A 15336-nucleotide genomic window follows, 5' to 3' on the forward strand; every position below is an offset into this window, starting at 1 on the left:
CCTTCCATTATGCTCCTGTATGAGGTAAACAATCTTAAGATTAACATTTAGACTCCGGCAATCTCCAGAAGAGAAGCCGTCTAACACAATGATTGATCTGTGTAATATAAAAGAAACAAACTAATCTGAGCCAAGCGTTGACAGTAGCAAAGATTTATTCCAGATATGGTGGGTATCTGAGAGGCCACAGAATTAAGGGTTCAGTAACATGGAGGAAACAAGAAGTACAGCAGGGGCCTTAAACACCACATTTTTACACAATCTCTCACTCTGACTGGACAGACAGAGCACACAACAAGCATTTGGATAGTCTGGTAGCAAAGAAGAGGTGGAATGAGTACTAAAATACCTTACACTGAAATACTGCCCATTTTAATACATCAGAGTACGACTCTAGAAAATTACTCCTAAGAGTGTTCAAGTACTTTTCTCAGGTGTTGCACGTACTACAGATTGCTCACAGCCAAAAAGTTGACACATAACTCATCTTCTCAGGTACTTGTTGGAACTGTTGACTTTTCCACCTCTTGAAGCGGACGTAATTACATCTTGTGCCCTTCATGGTCCCGTCGAGCTCTGACGCTCCAGAGAGCCTCGTTTCCTCTAGTTGGCCTCGTCCTTAGATGCTTCATCAAAGTTTTCCACCAGATCTGAAACAACAAAAGATTGAGCGGTGAATTGATTGAAGAAAAGGCAGGTCCATCTGCACGGAGGGCTCCCGAGAGGTGCCGGAGCACTATTCAGGAAAAGTGTGTTTATCTGAAACCCGATACTGGACGTAATGCAATCCCAATTCTTTGCTCATCTCTCCCACTCCTATACAGGCGGCAATGTGCTCGACACATGAGGCTCTCAAAACTACTGAAAGCAGCTGGAATAATTATGGCATCCAAAAAAAAGTTGGCGTCAATTATCCCATGAAATGTGAGAAATCCGTCTATCCAAGTCATGTCTCGGAACGGTTGTGGGTTAAAATGGAAACAATTCAAAAAGGTCTGAGCAAACATGTTCCTTCAGCGGGAGAACAAAAAGGAAACTTAACTTCAATAACAATGTGATGGCAACGGCTATTAACCCCCGTGCCATCAGGCTTCAAGTGCTCCAATTGCTGAATACATATGTAATCGTTTGTTACATTAGCGAGAAGGGAGAGAGAAGCCCTGGGAAAAGCCGAGATTTGTTGTAATGGCAACCTCATGTGCTCGGTCCATTTTCTTTGCAAAGAAAAGCAAACGGAATCCTACAATGTTATAAACAATGACCATGAGATTCAAACACGAAACCCCGCATTGCACCATCGTCGAAGGTAACTGATGAATCCCCTTCGCGTGACCCCGTCCACAAGCCCGAAGAAAAGCAAACCTGCCACGAGTACTTAGCTGGGAGAAAGAATAGAAATCCTGCAGCAGCAATCGACAAGCGTGAAGCAGGATTTCTAAATAAGGCTTGCAGAAGAGGTCTGATGCAAGACAACCAGGTTTTTCTTGATAAAATTGAATTATTCTTAATGGTGAGCCAGACTGCTGTAAACGGACACTTTAATGTAATGCAAGGCATTTTAGCACCCACCTGGAACGTCGTCGTCTTCTTCTTCTTCTTCTACTGTTGCAATTGGCGCTTTTCCATCTGCAGCTGTAAGAAGAGAAGAGATCAGTGAGCAGGTTGAAGTGGCCTGGAACAATTAAGGCTACATCCTGAGGGCCAGGAGTGTTCTCGCGGTAAAAGTGATAAGTCCGCCGTGTGATATGAGGTATGTAACTCGAGGTGACTGACCCTGTTTGGGCAGAGCCTCGGCGAGTCTCCTGAGGCTCGTCAGGCTGTCGGCTCCCAGCTGGTTCAGGATGCCTGGCAGCATCTCGGTCAGCTGCTTGGTCTCGGCGTGTCCAGTGATGGTGAAGGTGTTGGCTGCGAGGGAGGCCTGCACTTTGGGATTGTTGAAGTGGATGACTGTTCCTTGATTTGTAAACATGTTAACCTGGAAAAACGCATGAATTATTCAGCGGTTAACGACGAAATAACAAGACGGCGCAGGCCCAGATTCAACTTGAATCGGAGTGGCACGAATTTTAAGACGAAGCTTTGTGCCTACCTCCTCGATACCGGAGATGTTGTTGACACCGAGTTTCTTTAAGGAGAACTGGAGCTTCTTGTCATCTGCAGTGGCTGTTCTGTGTACGACCTTCTTCTTTCTGCGAGCACTACCCTGCAGGGACATTCATGCAAACACATATCAGTATAAACCTCCAGGCCTTGATAATTATGCATTATCGTCTGCAGACTGACTATGCAAATTTGCACGCGTGTGGGTGTTCTGAATCCATTTATACACATACAGTACATTGTCTCCTAACAAAACCATAGCTCAAACTCCTCGTTGTCATAGAAACAAGCCACAGAAACTTCTTCTCAGCTCAAGAAGTACGGAGCAGCACTGCATGAGCTCCAAATTCCTAAACCGTGACCCCTAAACCCCTAAAAAAAAATGGTGCATGTATTGAGAAAGTGATTCTGTGATAATGCATCATGTGTGTCGATTACCTTTCCGCCGATGCGGACTTGCGCTTGTAGTTTAGCAAGCTTTTCTTGATTCATAATTGCTTCTTTCATCTGGAAAAAAAAAAGGACATTACATAAGATTACGCCACAAGCAGGGCTGATGTTCATACAGACGAGAAGAAAATGGAAAAAAAACGCAATATTCTCCCTAAAATGAAATGGGTCTAAACCATGTTAACCTTAAATTAAATAACTTGTATATGCTAGAAATAAAGGACAAGAAACCATTGCGCTACTTCAAAGATTGAAAGTGTCAATTAGAAATGTTGCAAAAGAAACTATTGCATGATTTGGTTGGTCTCAGATTAATGAGATGAAGCTGCAGATTTTGTGATCACCTCCATCCAGAAACAGGCACATATAAAACAAAGGGAAAATAATGTGTCCATGAAAGTTCTACATCATCCTTAGCTAGCGTGCTACTTACAAAGTAAAGTAAGTTAGTGTGGCCTAATTCTTTTTTCCCCCCGAAGTGCTAACTGGAGCTTTGTTGGTGCATTTTACCCAGAAAACAAACAGTAAGCATAAACATGCAGGGTGTAATGTGCAAAGGAACAAGGAACATGAATTAGATCTTAGGCTTTTTTTCTTGGCTGCATCTTTACATTGATTACAAACATGAACGCCACAATCTCAACAGCCATTCTGGCACGGCCGTAAATAATCGGCACACTGCACGCCACCAAAATCACTCCTTAAGTTTGTGACTCACGCACATTTGCACTTAAAACCCTGCTTAACTTGAATATACACAGTCATGTAGCCAGGTTTTACCTTTAAAAGTCCAATGTTGTAGGGCAAAAGTGATAATAAACACCTCTTGGTAACCTTTCACTACTATATTTAAACCTACAACCATTTAAATTGAAGAAAAAATACACAATAAACAAACTTTAATTAGGTATAGAGTACCATGTGATCAGTAGGTTCTATAATTGTTAAACTACACATAAACAAAGCCATGCTAATGATACACAACATGATAAAAGGAGAAGAGAGAATAGGGAAATCAAACACACATGTAAACACACACAAGCAGGGAGCTGTAGCTTGGGTTTGGGTGTGGTAATAGGCGGTTAGATGGTATCCAAAGCGGTGTGAAGACATTTTAAAAAGCCAGTGAAGAGCTGTCAGTGTCACAATCAACAGTAAACCGTTATTAGGTTATGTAGCTTTCAAAAGCTAATGTTTTTTTCTTGCGTTTTTCAATTACGGACGAGCAAATGTAGTCAAATAACACAAGGTTGTCGTGGCAGGCCAAACAAAAAAAGAAGCCAGGTAATGCTAGGTAGGGTTTAGGTGACAAACACATCAACGAAACAAGGTGTGGTTTAGCTTATGTGCCAGAACTTGCATGCTAACTTCAGCTAGCCTGTTAGCCAGCCAGCTAGCCAGCCAGCTAGCAGTGGAGACTGTGGAGTGGACGGCCTGTCAGTCACAGCCTCACACGCCGCCACACTAAACCGTCAGCAAGGTTAGCTTCACACCGCGCCAGTTTTCAGCCATCTAGTCAGAAAAGGCTTTCGTTTACCTCTTGCCGTCGTATCGGGGGGAAACAGTGCAGGGAAGAAGGTATTTAAAGCTCCTCACTGACCTGTAAACTAACAGCAGACACATGCGGGGAGCAAGATGGAAGCGAGAGAGAGGAGGGAGGAAGTGACGCGCGACAGGAAGAAGTGCAAATTTGGCGCGGGGTTTTTCCTGCCCTGAGTTCGGCTTTGCAGGCCGCGCAGGTTCAACTTCACCTACTTTATGTCTCATACTGTATTTGTTTATTTAATTCCTTGATGCCTGACTCCTTTGTACTGTCCACGGTCAATGTTCTGACTGTGATTGGAACCTTTAAATAAAGTTTTGAAAAAAAAAAAAAAAAAAAAGAAAAAAAAAAAAAAAAAAAAAAAGGTTCAACTTCACCACTTTTCCCAAAAAAAAAACTTCTCCAGCAAAGGTTTGCTAGTAATTTTGAAACGTGCCCAACGCAAGCATAATGTGAACTGTTATGTATTCATCCAGCAGCCTCACAGCATAAAGCCTTCTAGTGACTCCTCCTTGTTGAACGCATTGCATTTGTTGCTACTCCTCCATTTTTTTTTTTTTTTTAAAAAGTGAAGCTGCAGATGCAGGTGCACGGATGTTTGAGAAATCCTCGAAAGTAAACTGATAGTTTCCTGGTAAGTCGCGTTATTTTCAACTGTAAGGTCGTTGCAATCTGCAGACAAAGATTAGGGATTATTATTCATTGCCAATACCTTGTATAGACAGTAGTGATGGGTCCGGCAACACCGATGCGTCGGCGCATGTGTCGAGCTCGTAGAGCGAAACCCCGTTTCGGTGCGCGTATCGCGTTAAGAAAAAGTCACGTGACCGATACAGACGCTGTTTCGTTCGTCACCGAGGCGCCAAACTGTGTTTATAAGGAAGCGCATCTGTCAACGGGATGATGTTTGCCAAAAAAAAACCTGGAACTGTGGAATCAAATCAAGTTGAAATATGGAACCCCAAAGAAAGAGAAAGGTCTCCGCCGTGTGGGACCATTTTGATCTTATATCGGCAAATAAGGTATTTGTTTTTATTTCATCCAATTGCTCTTAGTTTCCACTTGATCTATCAGAATTCAAATCAAAGTGACTCTTAGTTTAAATTACTCATTTTATTTTCTGCAGGTTAAATGCCGCATTTGTTATACGGAACTATCGTATATAAATAAAAGCACCTCCTCAATGCTAAGACATTATAGAGCTAGGCACGAAAATGAGGAGGCCCCACATACACCTGCAATAAACACAGGTAGGCCTAAACAGGCATAAACAGACATTTTACAACTTCCTCATGGTCGCTTTTGTTATTAATGAATACATATATTGTTTTTATTATTTCATTTTTGACCATCAAGCTTCCAGGAAACATGTGGTTGACCAGGCCATAATAAATTTCATCGTCAAGGACTGCCAACCCTTCAGTACGGTTGAGAGTGAGGGCTTCAGGGAACTGCTTCAGGTCCTGGAGCCATCATATGTTTTGCCAACCAGAAAGGTTTGTATAGAAAAGGTCTACAGAAGTAATTATATTTAATTAATGTGGTATAGAATTTAAATATATTGACGTGCTTTTGGCTTAACTTGGTTTAATTTTCAGACTGTCCAAGAAATGGTGGCCAAAAAATATGAGGAGGAACGAGAACGAGTGAAAATGGAAGTACAGCAAGCTGTGGCAGTGAGTATAACAGCTGATATGTGGACATCTGTGAATATGGATGCTTACTTGGCTCTAACCTGTCACTATATTAATGACAATATGCAGCTGTGTACATCTGTGCTGGGAGTGCAACACTTTCCGCAAAGTCACACTGCAGACAATTTGGCCCAAGTCAAAAGGGGCATGATGGATGACTGGGCCATAACTCATAAAGTAAAGTGTCTCGTGACCGACGCAGCACCAAACATGATTGCATCCACAAAACAGCTCCAGATTCGGCATTCGGTTTGCATTGCACATAGTCTAAATTTAATAGTAAAAAAATCATGTGATCAAATCCCAGCATTTACAGCAATCAGACACAAATGTAGGCAAATTGTAACATACTTCAGATCAAGCACCACAGCCAAAGAGAAGCTTGCTCAAGTGCAGCAACAGATGGGACGGCCAACCCTGAAACTTCTCAATGAGGTACCAACACGTTGGAACAGCACATATCAGATGCTGGTGAGGCTACATGATGAGAAGGAACCAGTGTGGGTATCTCTGGCCTCACTACCAACAGACATAACTCCACTAACAGCTGATGAGTTTAACATCATAGGAGAAGCACTTCTTGTGCTTGCTCCTTTCCATCAAGCCACAGTGGAGTTGTCTGAGGAGAAGAGAGTTTCGGGGTCAAAGGTCATCCCGATGATGAAAATGCTATGTCATGCACTTGAGCGTAATGCTTCAGCTTTGCACACACAGGCAGCCATGCACCTACACCAACACCTTAGGCGACGAGTCACAGACACTGCTTCCAATCTGGAGTCATTGAGTGTGCTGACCCTATCCACACTTCTAGACCCCAGATTTAAGTCACTCGGATTTCGGAGTTCCTCCAAATGCTGTGAAGCAGTGAACAGGTTAAAATCGGAATGTGCAGCTGTAATTGGGCGCGTAGCAACCGAGCCACAGCCTGGACCGTCTTCACAACAGTTATCGGCACCCACTGCAGGCATGTTATGTTCAGTTTTATCAGTTTATTTGTGCATGTATTTGCTTACAAAACATGCACAGGCTTGTAATTGATGACTCAAACTAAAATGCCAATTTCTTGTGTTTTAGATAACCTCTGGCAGCAGCTCGATGAGGACGTTGGCAGGCAGACGAGTAATGCCACAGCGGACTCAATCATTGAGGTGCAGCGGTACCTTGCTGAGGGCAACCTCCCCAGATCCCAGGATCCTTTACTGTACTGGGCCAGCCAGAAGTATAATTATCCACACCTCTTCCGGCTGTCACTACAGTTTTTATGCACCCCAGCTTCTTCAGTCGAGCGGGTGTTCTCCAAAGCTGGAGAACTTGCATCGAAAAAACGAAATCGACTAAATGCGAAAACCCTGGAAAAGCTTGTTTTTTTGAATAAAAATTTGTAAAATAAAAATAAAATAAAATAAAAAAAAACCCTCCCTGCCTCAAAGACAAGTACATAAGCACATTCACTATGATTTTCACATGTTCACATTATTTATTGACCACATTTTAAAGATATCAAAGATTTTTTACACTTAGATTAAGATATAAAATAACACGATATAAACAACAATAACAGATGATATTGTGTATATACTAGGTCATTCAATCACTATGTCAGTGGAGTCTCAACTAGGTTGCCTGCAATAATGTTTATGGTCCAGCAGGTGTCCCTATTGAGTGACACAGTACCGACACAGTATCGATACGGTTTGGTAATGTGCCGCAACGCTTCACGAGGCCTCATCTACCCATCACTAATAGACAGCCAATGGCCTAGCAGGATACCCTACCAGGTGAACACCTCCACACAGGTAGCTAGCCCAAAAGAGGTACACTCATAAAAACCTCCTGTGTGCCTTTCTCTCCACTCAGAAATACACAGACATGCTAACCAACGTGAGCTAATAGCTTTTATCTTCAGATATAATTCTGTGGATGCTAGGATTTCATTTTAAAAACTTCACAGAGTGGTTATTTGAGGGACAAGCTGCCAACAGGAACTGCATGTAACTAGTCAATATCCGCCCCCATCTGGTTTGGTTTGTGTTTTTGTTAAAAGTAGTTCATGCAGAGGCTGCGTCTGATTGAGACACTGTGCTTGTTGCCTGTTTTGCATGATATTTAAATGTTTTAATGATGATTACCGGTCAAGTAAAGCATGCAAAAGGATACCTGAATTGAATCTGAGGACACAGAGTAAACATTATATGCAACCACGTTTTAAAATGTTTCAGAAACACCATATTGTCCTTTAGTATGAATACAGAGTTTTAATTTATGCTGCGTGAGACGTTACTGCAATAAGAATACTCCTCTGGACAAAGCGAAGGGCCGTTTCAATCAAAACACACCCACTTGCCAGTTCATTAGGAACACCGCTGAAAACAAATGCATTCTAATATGATAGTCCTGCACTACATCCCCCTTCATGACTGTTCTAATGTTCAGTTTATTGTTCATTTCAGCATCAGAGAGGAGGTAATTCAACTGTTTGATACTTTTGGAGGGCGCTGGTTAAACTGGTTTGAATTAAATTCAAAAAGTGTTTCCAAAATGTTGAATGTGAAACGAATCCTCTACGCCACAACCTTCACGGAGCTAAGATTTGGTGCAGGACTGTTATGTTCAAATGCATTTAGTTTTCACTAGTGTACCTAAGTATATCTTGGTTCAGGGAACTCTTCTCTTCGCTTTGTCCAATGGGGTATTTCATTACAGTAACGTGATGATGATGACCTAACGGCGATGATGTGTGAGGCTCTAATTTCCATAAAACACATTAAGCACATAAATCATCTTTTGCCCATCATATCCAGATGTGCAGTCCGATCAAAAGCTCCGCTGAAAGTCAAAATGTTTAAACGATTTTGTCAGTTTTTACTGACTTTTTAATTCATTTTAGCTTTTTATCCTCCAGGTAAACGATTTGATGTCCCGGGATGATTTCCAGCAGCACTTTGGACACGGGTTGCTTATTGCTCCGGGGGAAGCAGAGGTGAGTTTGAAAAACAGACTTTTACTTGAACACGCAATCTTACGCACGACTGCCTGTGTTGCATTTTTGGGGTGGGTGTGTTGGAAAACAATTGCATGATGTTGCACGAAAACACCACAGTAATCGAGGATGTCTGCTCACATTCAGACGCTGAAACGTGAAGTCATTGCTTGTAGCTTATATGTAAATACAGCTGCTTCGTTAATTAGATGCACAGGCCTGCACAGGACACAGGTATCCCTAATTATGTTAACATGTTCTGAAAAACATCTAACTACAAAATAATTAACGGTTTGCCACAATACACCTCTTGCAAGACGTTATAGTAACACGCTTGCTCTATAGTGGCCTTTAAACACTGAACCACATCCACTCAGTCATACACAGAAAAGTAAACTTTACTTGCAGGTGCATGTAGAAGACATCATCTACAATACATGATGACAATTGATTCATCAATACAGGGTAGGATAACAACAGTTATTAGCTCATACATTCTTTTTCCCCCTTGCATCCTCATGATAATCACATGGCCTCTCCCCCATCTGACTGATCACAGACCTGAGGCTGCGTTGTGGCCCACCAGGGACAAGTTTAAGGAACTTATTGAGAGCTTTAGAGGCGTATAAGAACTATGGATAAGCTGTGTCCTGATTTTACCCCATAGATGGGGAATAAAAAGCAAAAGCAGTGAGAGGCAAATACATATTTTTTTTTTCCCCTCCCTCACTGGTTTTACAATCTCAGCCTTCAACCATTTTGGTATCAATCATTTTTGAGTTTAGTAAGAATTTGGAAGAAAAGCGAAGAATTTGGCTCGCGTCGTGCGCAAAAATGATTGCAGGGTATTTTATGCGCAATATGAAAAATGTCGAGATAAATCTGTCCCGTGTTTTGGAGATGTCAAACTAGTTTGAGCGTATCATTTTAAACGCAACAGTACCTCAAACACGACTTTCTGAATTTACTTAAAAGTAAATATTTGCGTGTTTAACCGGGTTTTGACTGCGATGACACACCCCGTATAGCTTGTCTCCTCTCCGGTCCACCTCACGCACTGTATCCTTGTCTCGCCTTTTCTGCATGTGATCCACATTAATCACATGCCCCACGGACCTTTCTCAGACGTGTTGGTGACACTCGGGGGGGTTTTTAGCCAGAGGCAGCCCCAGCCAGGCAGGCAGGCAGGCAGGGAAGCAGGCAGGCAGGGAGGGATTGCGTTTAAACAGCTAAGTGCTTTCTTGGTACCCCGTGGCACGGAGACTCCCTCGGAGCGCAGAGGGGGAATTTAGAAACACTTTAGAGGTGGTTTACCACGAGGGCTGCCGTTGTTAAGTGCCAAGTGGTCAAGTAGAAAATAAAAGAATAGAAATCATAAAATAAAGCCCAGTCTTCATTCAGTTAATGCTGTTGATAATATCATTTTTTTAATATACACTCTTAAATTGATCTTTTTTACATATTAAATTTCTGACTTCACTGGCTTAAAACGCACTTGGTTTTAATTTTGGATAACTTTCATACATTTGTAATAACTCTTATTCCGCAAATAAACCAAAACTCGCCGCGGGTTGGTTTTAAAATAAAACTTCTAACGCTGAGTTTTGGGGATTTTGAAATCATTCGTCACATCGTCCGTGCATCTGATCAGAGGATTTGGATATGCAGACTTCTAACGCATCCGGAATTGAATTATTTAATGCACAAATCACTTATTTTTTCAAATTTAATTTACATTAAGTGGCACACCCGCTTGCGGCTCGTTTGGTTTAATCGTCATAATGGAGCAATTAAACCCGTATTATTATTAATGAAATCATGATTCGAGCTTCACTAATTGGTTGGTGGAGTGATGGGGGGAAATGGATGAAAATTCTTATTCAGATTTGTTAAATAAATAAATAAAATTAACGAGTCTTAGTTGTTGCGCTAATTCCTCATTTGGTGCATTTATACACAACGCTGACCCATCCAATTGATTTTAAATCAGTGATAAAAATAATACAGTTAATTCATGCAAAGATTAATTTCCTGTGTCTAAGTCATAAATACAAAACAGTCTCCAGTCGGTTGGAGCTTCGGTTGCTATCGAGGCATGGCAGAATATTTTTAGGACTTTTTCCTCTCCAAGAATTCCTGGTGCAAATTTGTAAAATACATATATATATATTACATTTTTGTATACTTTTTAAAAAGTTGGATTATAAATAAATGAGTTGTGTATTTCTGCATGTGACACAAACAGCTGTTGGCAGCTTTTTATGGGGCAGTGGTGTAGCGCAAGTTCACCGCTAGATGGCGCCCGACCAATGAAAAGTTACAGAAAGGCCACACAGCAGCATCTAAACACAGAGAGAGTCCTATCATTGTTTTGTTTTTTTGTTTGTTTTTTTTATAACATCTGAAGTGTTTCCTCTGTTTTTTCGAAAGAAAAGATTAGAAGTGAAATTCACTCATTTAATTTTTTCCCCACCCTTAATTATTAAAGGAACCTCAGCAGGGTACAGCAGTGTTTTTGGTACATTTGTTTTTCTTTGAATTATTTTTGCTGAAATTCAGGTGCACGTCTGCTGTTATCGATTACCAAATAAATAAAATTAAACTAAATTAAAAAAATAAAAAAATAAATAAAAAATGGGAATGAGTGAGTGACAAGAGTGACATCCTTCCATCTAAAATCAGCTAAAGGCGAAGCAACTTAAGAACTGAGTGAATCATAAAGTGTGTTCATACTTTTAAAAAACTCCCTCACGTTCAGTTTGACTGATTAATCCAATAATGGCTATAAAACACCAGCAGTCCCATGCAAATGCAGCAAAAACAGACACACTTAACCTAATAAACACGTTTTAATTGGCTCCATTTTTATACAACATCTAGACAATTATTGTATAAATATTATATATTATCACGCTTTAACAGGGCTCACACACTTTGTGTAGATTTAACCACCTTAACATTCTCTTGATAGTATCCCCTCCTTAAATTAGTAGGCTACTTTAAAGGATTATAATGTATGGATAACTTTATGTTTTGTCTTAGTTGAACACAATTAAACGTAATAATAAAAAGGTTGCTTCCATATGGCTCCATAAAAAATAAATAGGAATTAACAGAGCTGTGCACCCACACACACACGCACACACATCGTGCTCCAGACGCACGGCAGAGGCCTTATATCTGGGGCTTGCATGCTCTGCGTGACCCGTGACTGATTCGAGTTAACAGCTGACTCTTTTCCATTACAAATGGCTCGCGGATAATCTAGATAACTACCGGATCACGCAAACCGAGCTGCCTGGATACGGTGCACTAGTCTCCGGTAGCATTTCCCGGCGAATTCCTGTTAAACCACCACAAGAAAAAATATTAATTACGTACAGTTGCACTTTTTTTTGTTATTGTTGTTGTTGTCGTTTTTGTGCACGTTTTTTGAAAGGTAAAAAATAGAAACCTCAGTTCAGGCCTATGTCACATTAGTGACCAAATAAAAACAAAAACTTTGTCGAAATATCCGCTTCGATCTCAGGAACCGACCGCCCCCGGCAATTAGATTTCCCCAAAGAGGTTTTTAATCTTCCAAAATCTATTTTTGCGCAAAACATTGCGTGGAATTAAAGCTTCAGATTGGTCATATGTGGACTGCGCGCAGGCCACCGTGAATGGCCACTAGAAAGGATGTAGGCCACGCCAAACTTTTTCCCCAAAAAACCACTCACAGTTAATTTTCAAAGACCGTTTTTTTTTTTTTTTTTCGTTATTTCATTTTTTTCTGTCTTTTCATTTCCCTCGGTGACGTTTCCTCACCATGTGACCAGGGCTGTGGTATAAATACGGAGAGAAGGTCCGCCCCCTGTGTGATTCAGGTTTGGCCCTTTTGCAGGTTTCCAGGCTCAGCTCTCAGCCTGGCATCGACTCGGGCTCTCTCCTCATAACTGGCGATTAAAAACAACCTGAAAACATATGGAAATAGAGAGAGAAACCAGGGGGACATTTCTCACCGGCGGCGACACGTGCTCCTCTCCTCTCCCCCTCCTCATATGAGTTTTTGAAGAGGGAGGGCAGGGCAGCTTGTGCATCATCGTCTTCCTCATCTGGCGTCGGAGGGGCACAGCCGCGAGTGAGCCATGACTCTGAGCTCAGAGATGTCGGATGCCTCCATCCTTTCGGAAGAGACCGACATAGATGTGGTCGGCGAGGGCGAGGATGGGGACAGCCAGACGCGCTCGTACGTGGACGAGGTGGCGCAGATGCACGACGGCATCCTCCTGGCCGGCTCTCCTCCTCCGTGCCTGGACAGCTCCACCTCCTCAAGGGATACCTACAAGCCGGCGGGCAAGAACACCCTGGTGAAGCCCCCTTACTCCTACATCGCCTTAATCACCATGGCCATCCTGCAGAGTCCGAAGAAGAGGCTCACCCTGAGCGAGATCTGCGACTTCATCAGCAGCCGCTTCCCTTACTACAGGGAGAAGTTCCCAGCGTGGCAGAACTCCATCAGACACAACTTGTCCCTCAACGACTGCTTCGTGAAGATACCGAGGGAGCCTGGGAACCCCGGGAAAGGCAACTACTGGACCTTGGACCCGGAGTCCGCTGATATGTTTGACAACGGGAGCTTTCTGAGGCGGAGGAAGCGCTTCAAGCGGCAGCAGACGCAGGACTTGCTGCGGGAGCACAACAGTTTTATCCCCGCCGCCGCCGCGTACGGGTACGGACCGTACGGCTGCGGTGGATACGGCATCCAGCTCCAGTCCTACCACACGCACTCTGCGCTTTTCGCGTTCCAGCAGCAGCAGCAGCAGCAACAACAACACTCCAGGCATTCGCACTCACACGCGGGGACCATTATCCCTTCACCGTCTTTGATGCCCACCACCACGGACTTATCCCGGAGTAGGTTTTATCCCCAGCTCAGCTCCAGCCTGGGCTCAGCCAGCAGCGCGCAGGCTGCGTCCCCGGTGCAGAAGTCGAGCTCTCCGGTGCAGCGATCCCCCTTCTCCATAGAGAGTATCATCGGAGGGTCACTGAGCCCCTCCAGGACTTCTCCGGCCGTTGTCCCGGTCTTAGCGTCCTCTCTGGGGGCTCCAGCTGCCAGCCACCCCGGAGCTGTTTTACACCCGGTTGAAAACTTCCCGAACAGAGTGGTCAGCGGCACTAGCGCCTGTTAAATGTCTTAACTACAAACTTTTCAAGAGACTTTTATAAAAAAAATAAAAAAACAGAGAGAGAGAGAAACAGCAACAAAAACAAAAAACGCCCCTCTTTGAAGGTAGGATTATTTTTGTATGTTTATTTGATAGCACGCAGCTGAATGATGGACATACAAAAAACACTACTTGTGCCTATATTCATGCTGTTTATGAAGATATATTTATGTTCTTTTTCTTTTTCGGTGTGAATCAGACTCTTCTACCACGAACTTTTCCTTGTTTGTTCCATGAAGTGATTTCGTTTCAGTCACTGTTAAGGGCGTCTCAGGATTACCACCTAATGGACAGGTTATAAATGATCACATGTTTTAAAAAAAAAATAAGTAAATAAATAAATAAAAAATAGGCTATTAATGTATTTGTGTCAAACACATCCATGTTTTCTATTAACAAATCAGAGTTTTTGATTTGAGCTTTGTATTAAAATAAGAAGAGAGCAGAGAGAGCAAAGTCTTTACATTTATAATAATATGCAGTGTGTGTTTATTTCAGTAATAAAACATTGTACATTTTTTTGGCAAGTATTGTGTAATTGAAGTGTGATATTTTTACACCGTTTGTTCTTTCAAACAAGAATAAATTTCGTTTTGCAAAAAAAAAAAAAAAAAAGGATTTTTTGGGGGGAATATATTTATTGATTAATGCTGAACTTCCTGGAACTGTAGGTTGAAGGAATTAGGATTAACCACGTTGCTAAAAAAAAAAAAAAAAAAAAAAGCAAAGCAACAAAATGCACTGATGTAGTTAATTTATGTCAAATGTGAAGAATCCAAATATAGGAAGGAACAACAAGAGGAGGCTGGGAACTTATATATAAAAAAAAAAAATGCTGCAAAAATATTTACTGTTTGTTCAGATGCTGCACGCCCTAATGTTGTACACTTCTGGAACATGCGCACACGGGGCCTTGCGTGTCCATCTGACCTCTCTCACACTCATCCTCGTAATTACGGTGAGCGGGGACGGGAGGGTGTCAGGCGGGTGAGACAGGGCCTGTATTTTTTTTTTGCCTGCTTCAGGTCGGTGATTACACCGGCGCTGGTGTCTACAGTTGGCCGCTGCAGCCCTTGAGGGAAGAACACCCAACGTTTCATTATCTCCTCTTATTTTTTATTCATTTATTTATGTATTTGTTCCAGAGAAAATGAAATGTTGACGCCTGAAGTCTCGCCACGGGGTCAGCAGCAGAGCTCGTGGACAGGGACCGTAAACCACTCACCATTCTGACTGTTTACCCACCTTTTATTTTAGCTTTCATTTGCCCCTGCAGAGAAAAGAGCGTGCCATTTCCCAGAAGCCAGAAACACTTTTACGCACTTTTACGCACGAGTGTTTTTACGCGCAAGTGTGCATTTA

The 15336-nt window shown here is 42.3% G+C and overlaps 2 protein-coding genes across 3 annotated transcripts; one reads left to right on the plus strand and one right to left on the minus strand.

The window, feature by feature from the left end:
• Positions 1–137: 137 nt before the first annotated feature.
• On the minus strand, positions 138–4208 carry btf3 (basic transcription factor 3). 2 transcript variants are annotated; one of them, XM_084571872.1, is made up of 6 exons: positions 4151–4208; positions 2539–2607; positions 2090–2203; positions 1774–1975; positions 1570–1632; positions 138–650 (listed from the first exon to the last, which is right to left on the minus strand). In XM_084571872.1, the coding sequence occupies exons 2-6, from the start codon at positions 2605–2607 to the stop codon at positions 604–606; spliced, it is 495 nt and encodes a 164-aa protein (XP_084427998.1). In that variant the 5' UTR covers positions 4151–4208; the 3' UTR covers positions 138–603. The 2 variants fall into 2 exon arrangements, with proteins under 2 accessions (XP_084427998.1, XP_084427999.1); XM_084571873.1 differs by having other exon boundaries at positions 4088–4184.
• Positions 4209–8684: 4476 nt separating this feature from the next.
• Positions 8685–15112, plus strand: foxd1 (forkhead box D1). Its single transcript, XM_084571910.1, has 2 exons — positions 8685–8767; positions 12651–15112. Exon 2 carries the CDS (start codon positions 12895–12897, stop codon positions 13936–13938), a length of 1044 nt encoding a protein of 347 aa, XP_084428036.1. The 5' UTR covers positions 8685–8767; positions 12651–12894; the 3' UTR covers positions 13939–15112.
• Positions 15113–15336: the final 224 nt, after the last annotated feature.

Source organism: Chelon labrosus, assembly GCF_963514085.1.
Source record: "Chelon labrosus genome assembly, chromosome: 22".
Lineage (NCBI taxonomy): Eukaryota > Metazoa > Chordata > Actinopteri > Mugiliformes > Mugilidae > Chelon > Chelon labrosus.

Excerpts from the sequence above, each read along its gene's own strand:
- foxd1 (XM_084571910.1), top strand. The coding sequence starts at position 12,895 with ATGACTCTGAGCTCAGAGATGTCGGATGCCTCCATCCTTTCGGAAGAG.
- btf3 (XM_084571872.1), bottom strand. The coding sequence starts at position 2,607 with ATGAAAGAAGCAATTATGAATCAAGAAAAGCTTGCTAAACTACAAGCG. Across the intron at positions 2,204-2,538 it reads AAGTCCGCATCGGCGGAAAG|GGTAGTGCTCGCAGAAAGAA; the intron begins GTAATCGACACA and ends ATGTCCCTGCAG. Across the intron at positions 1,633-1,773 it reads CGAGGCTCTGCCCAAACAGG|CTGCAGATGGAAAAGCGCCA; the intron begins GTCAGTCACCTC and ends CTCTTCTTACAG.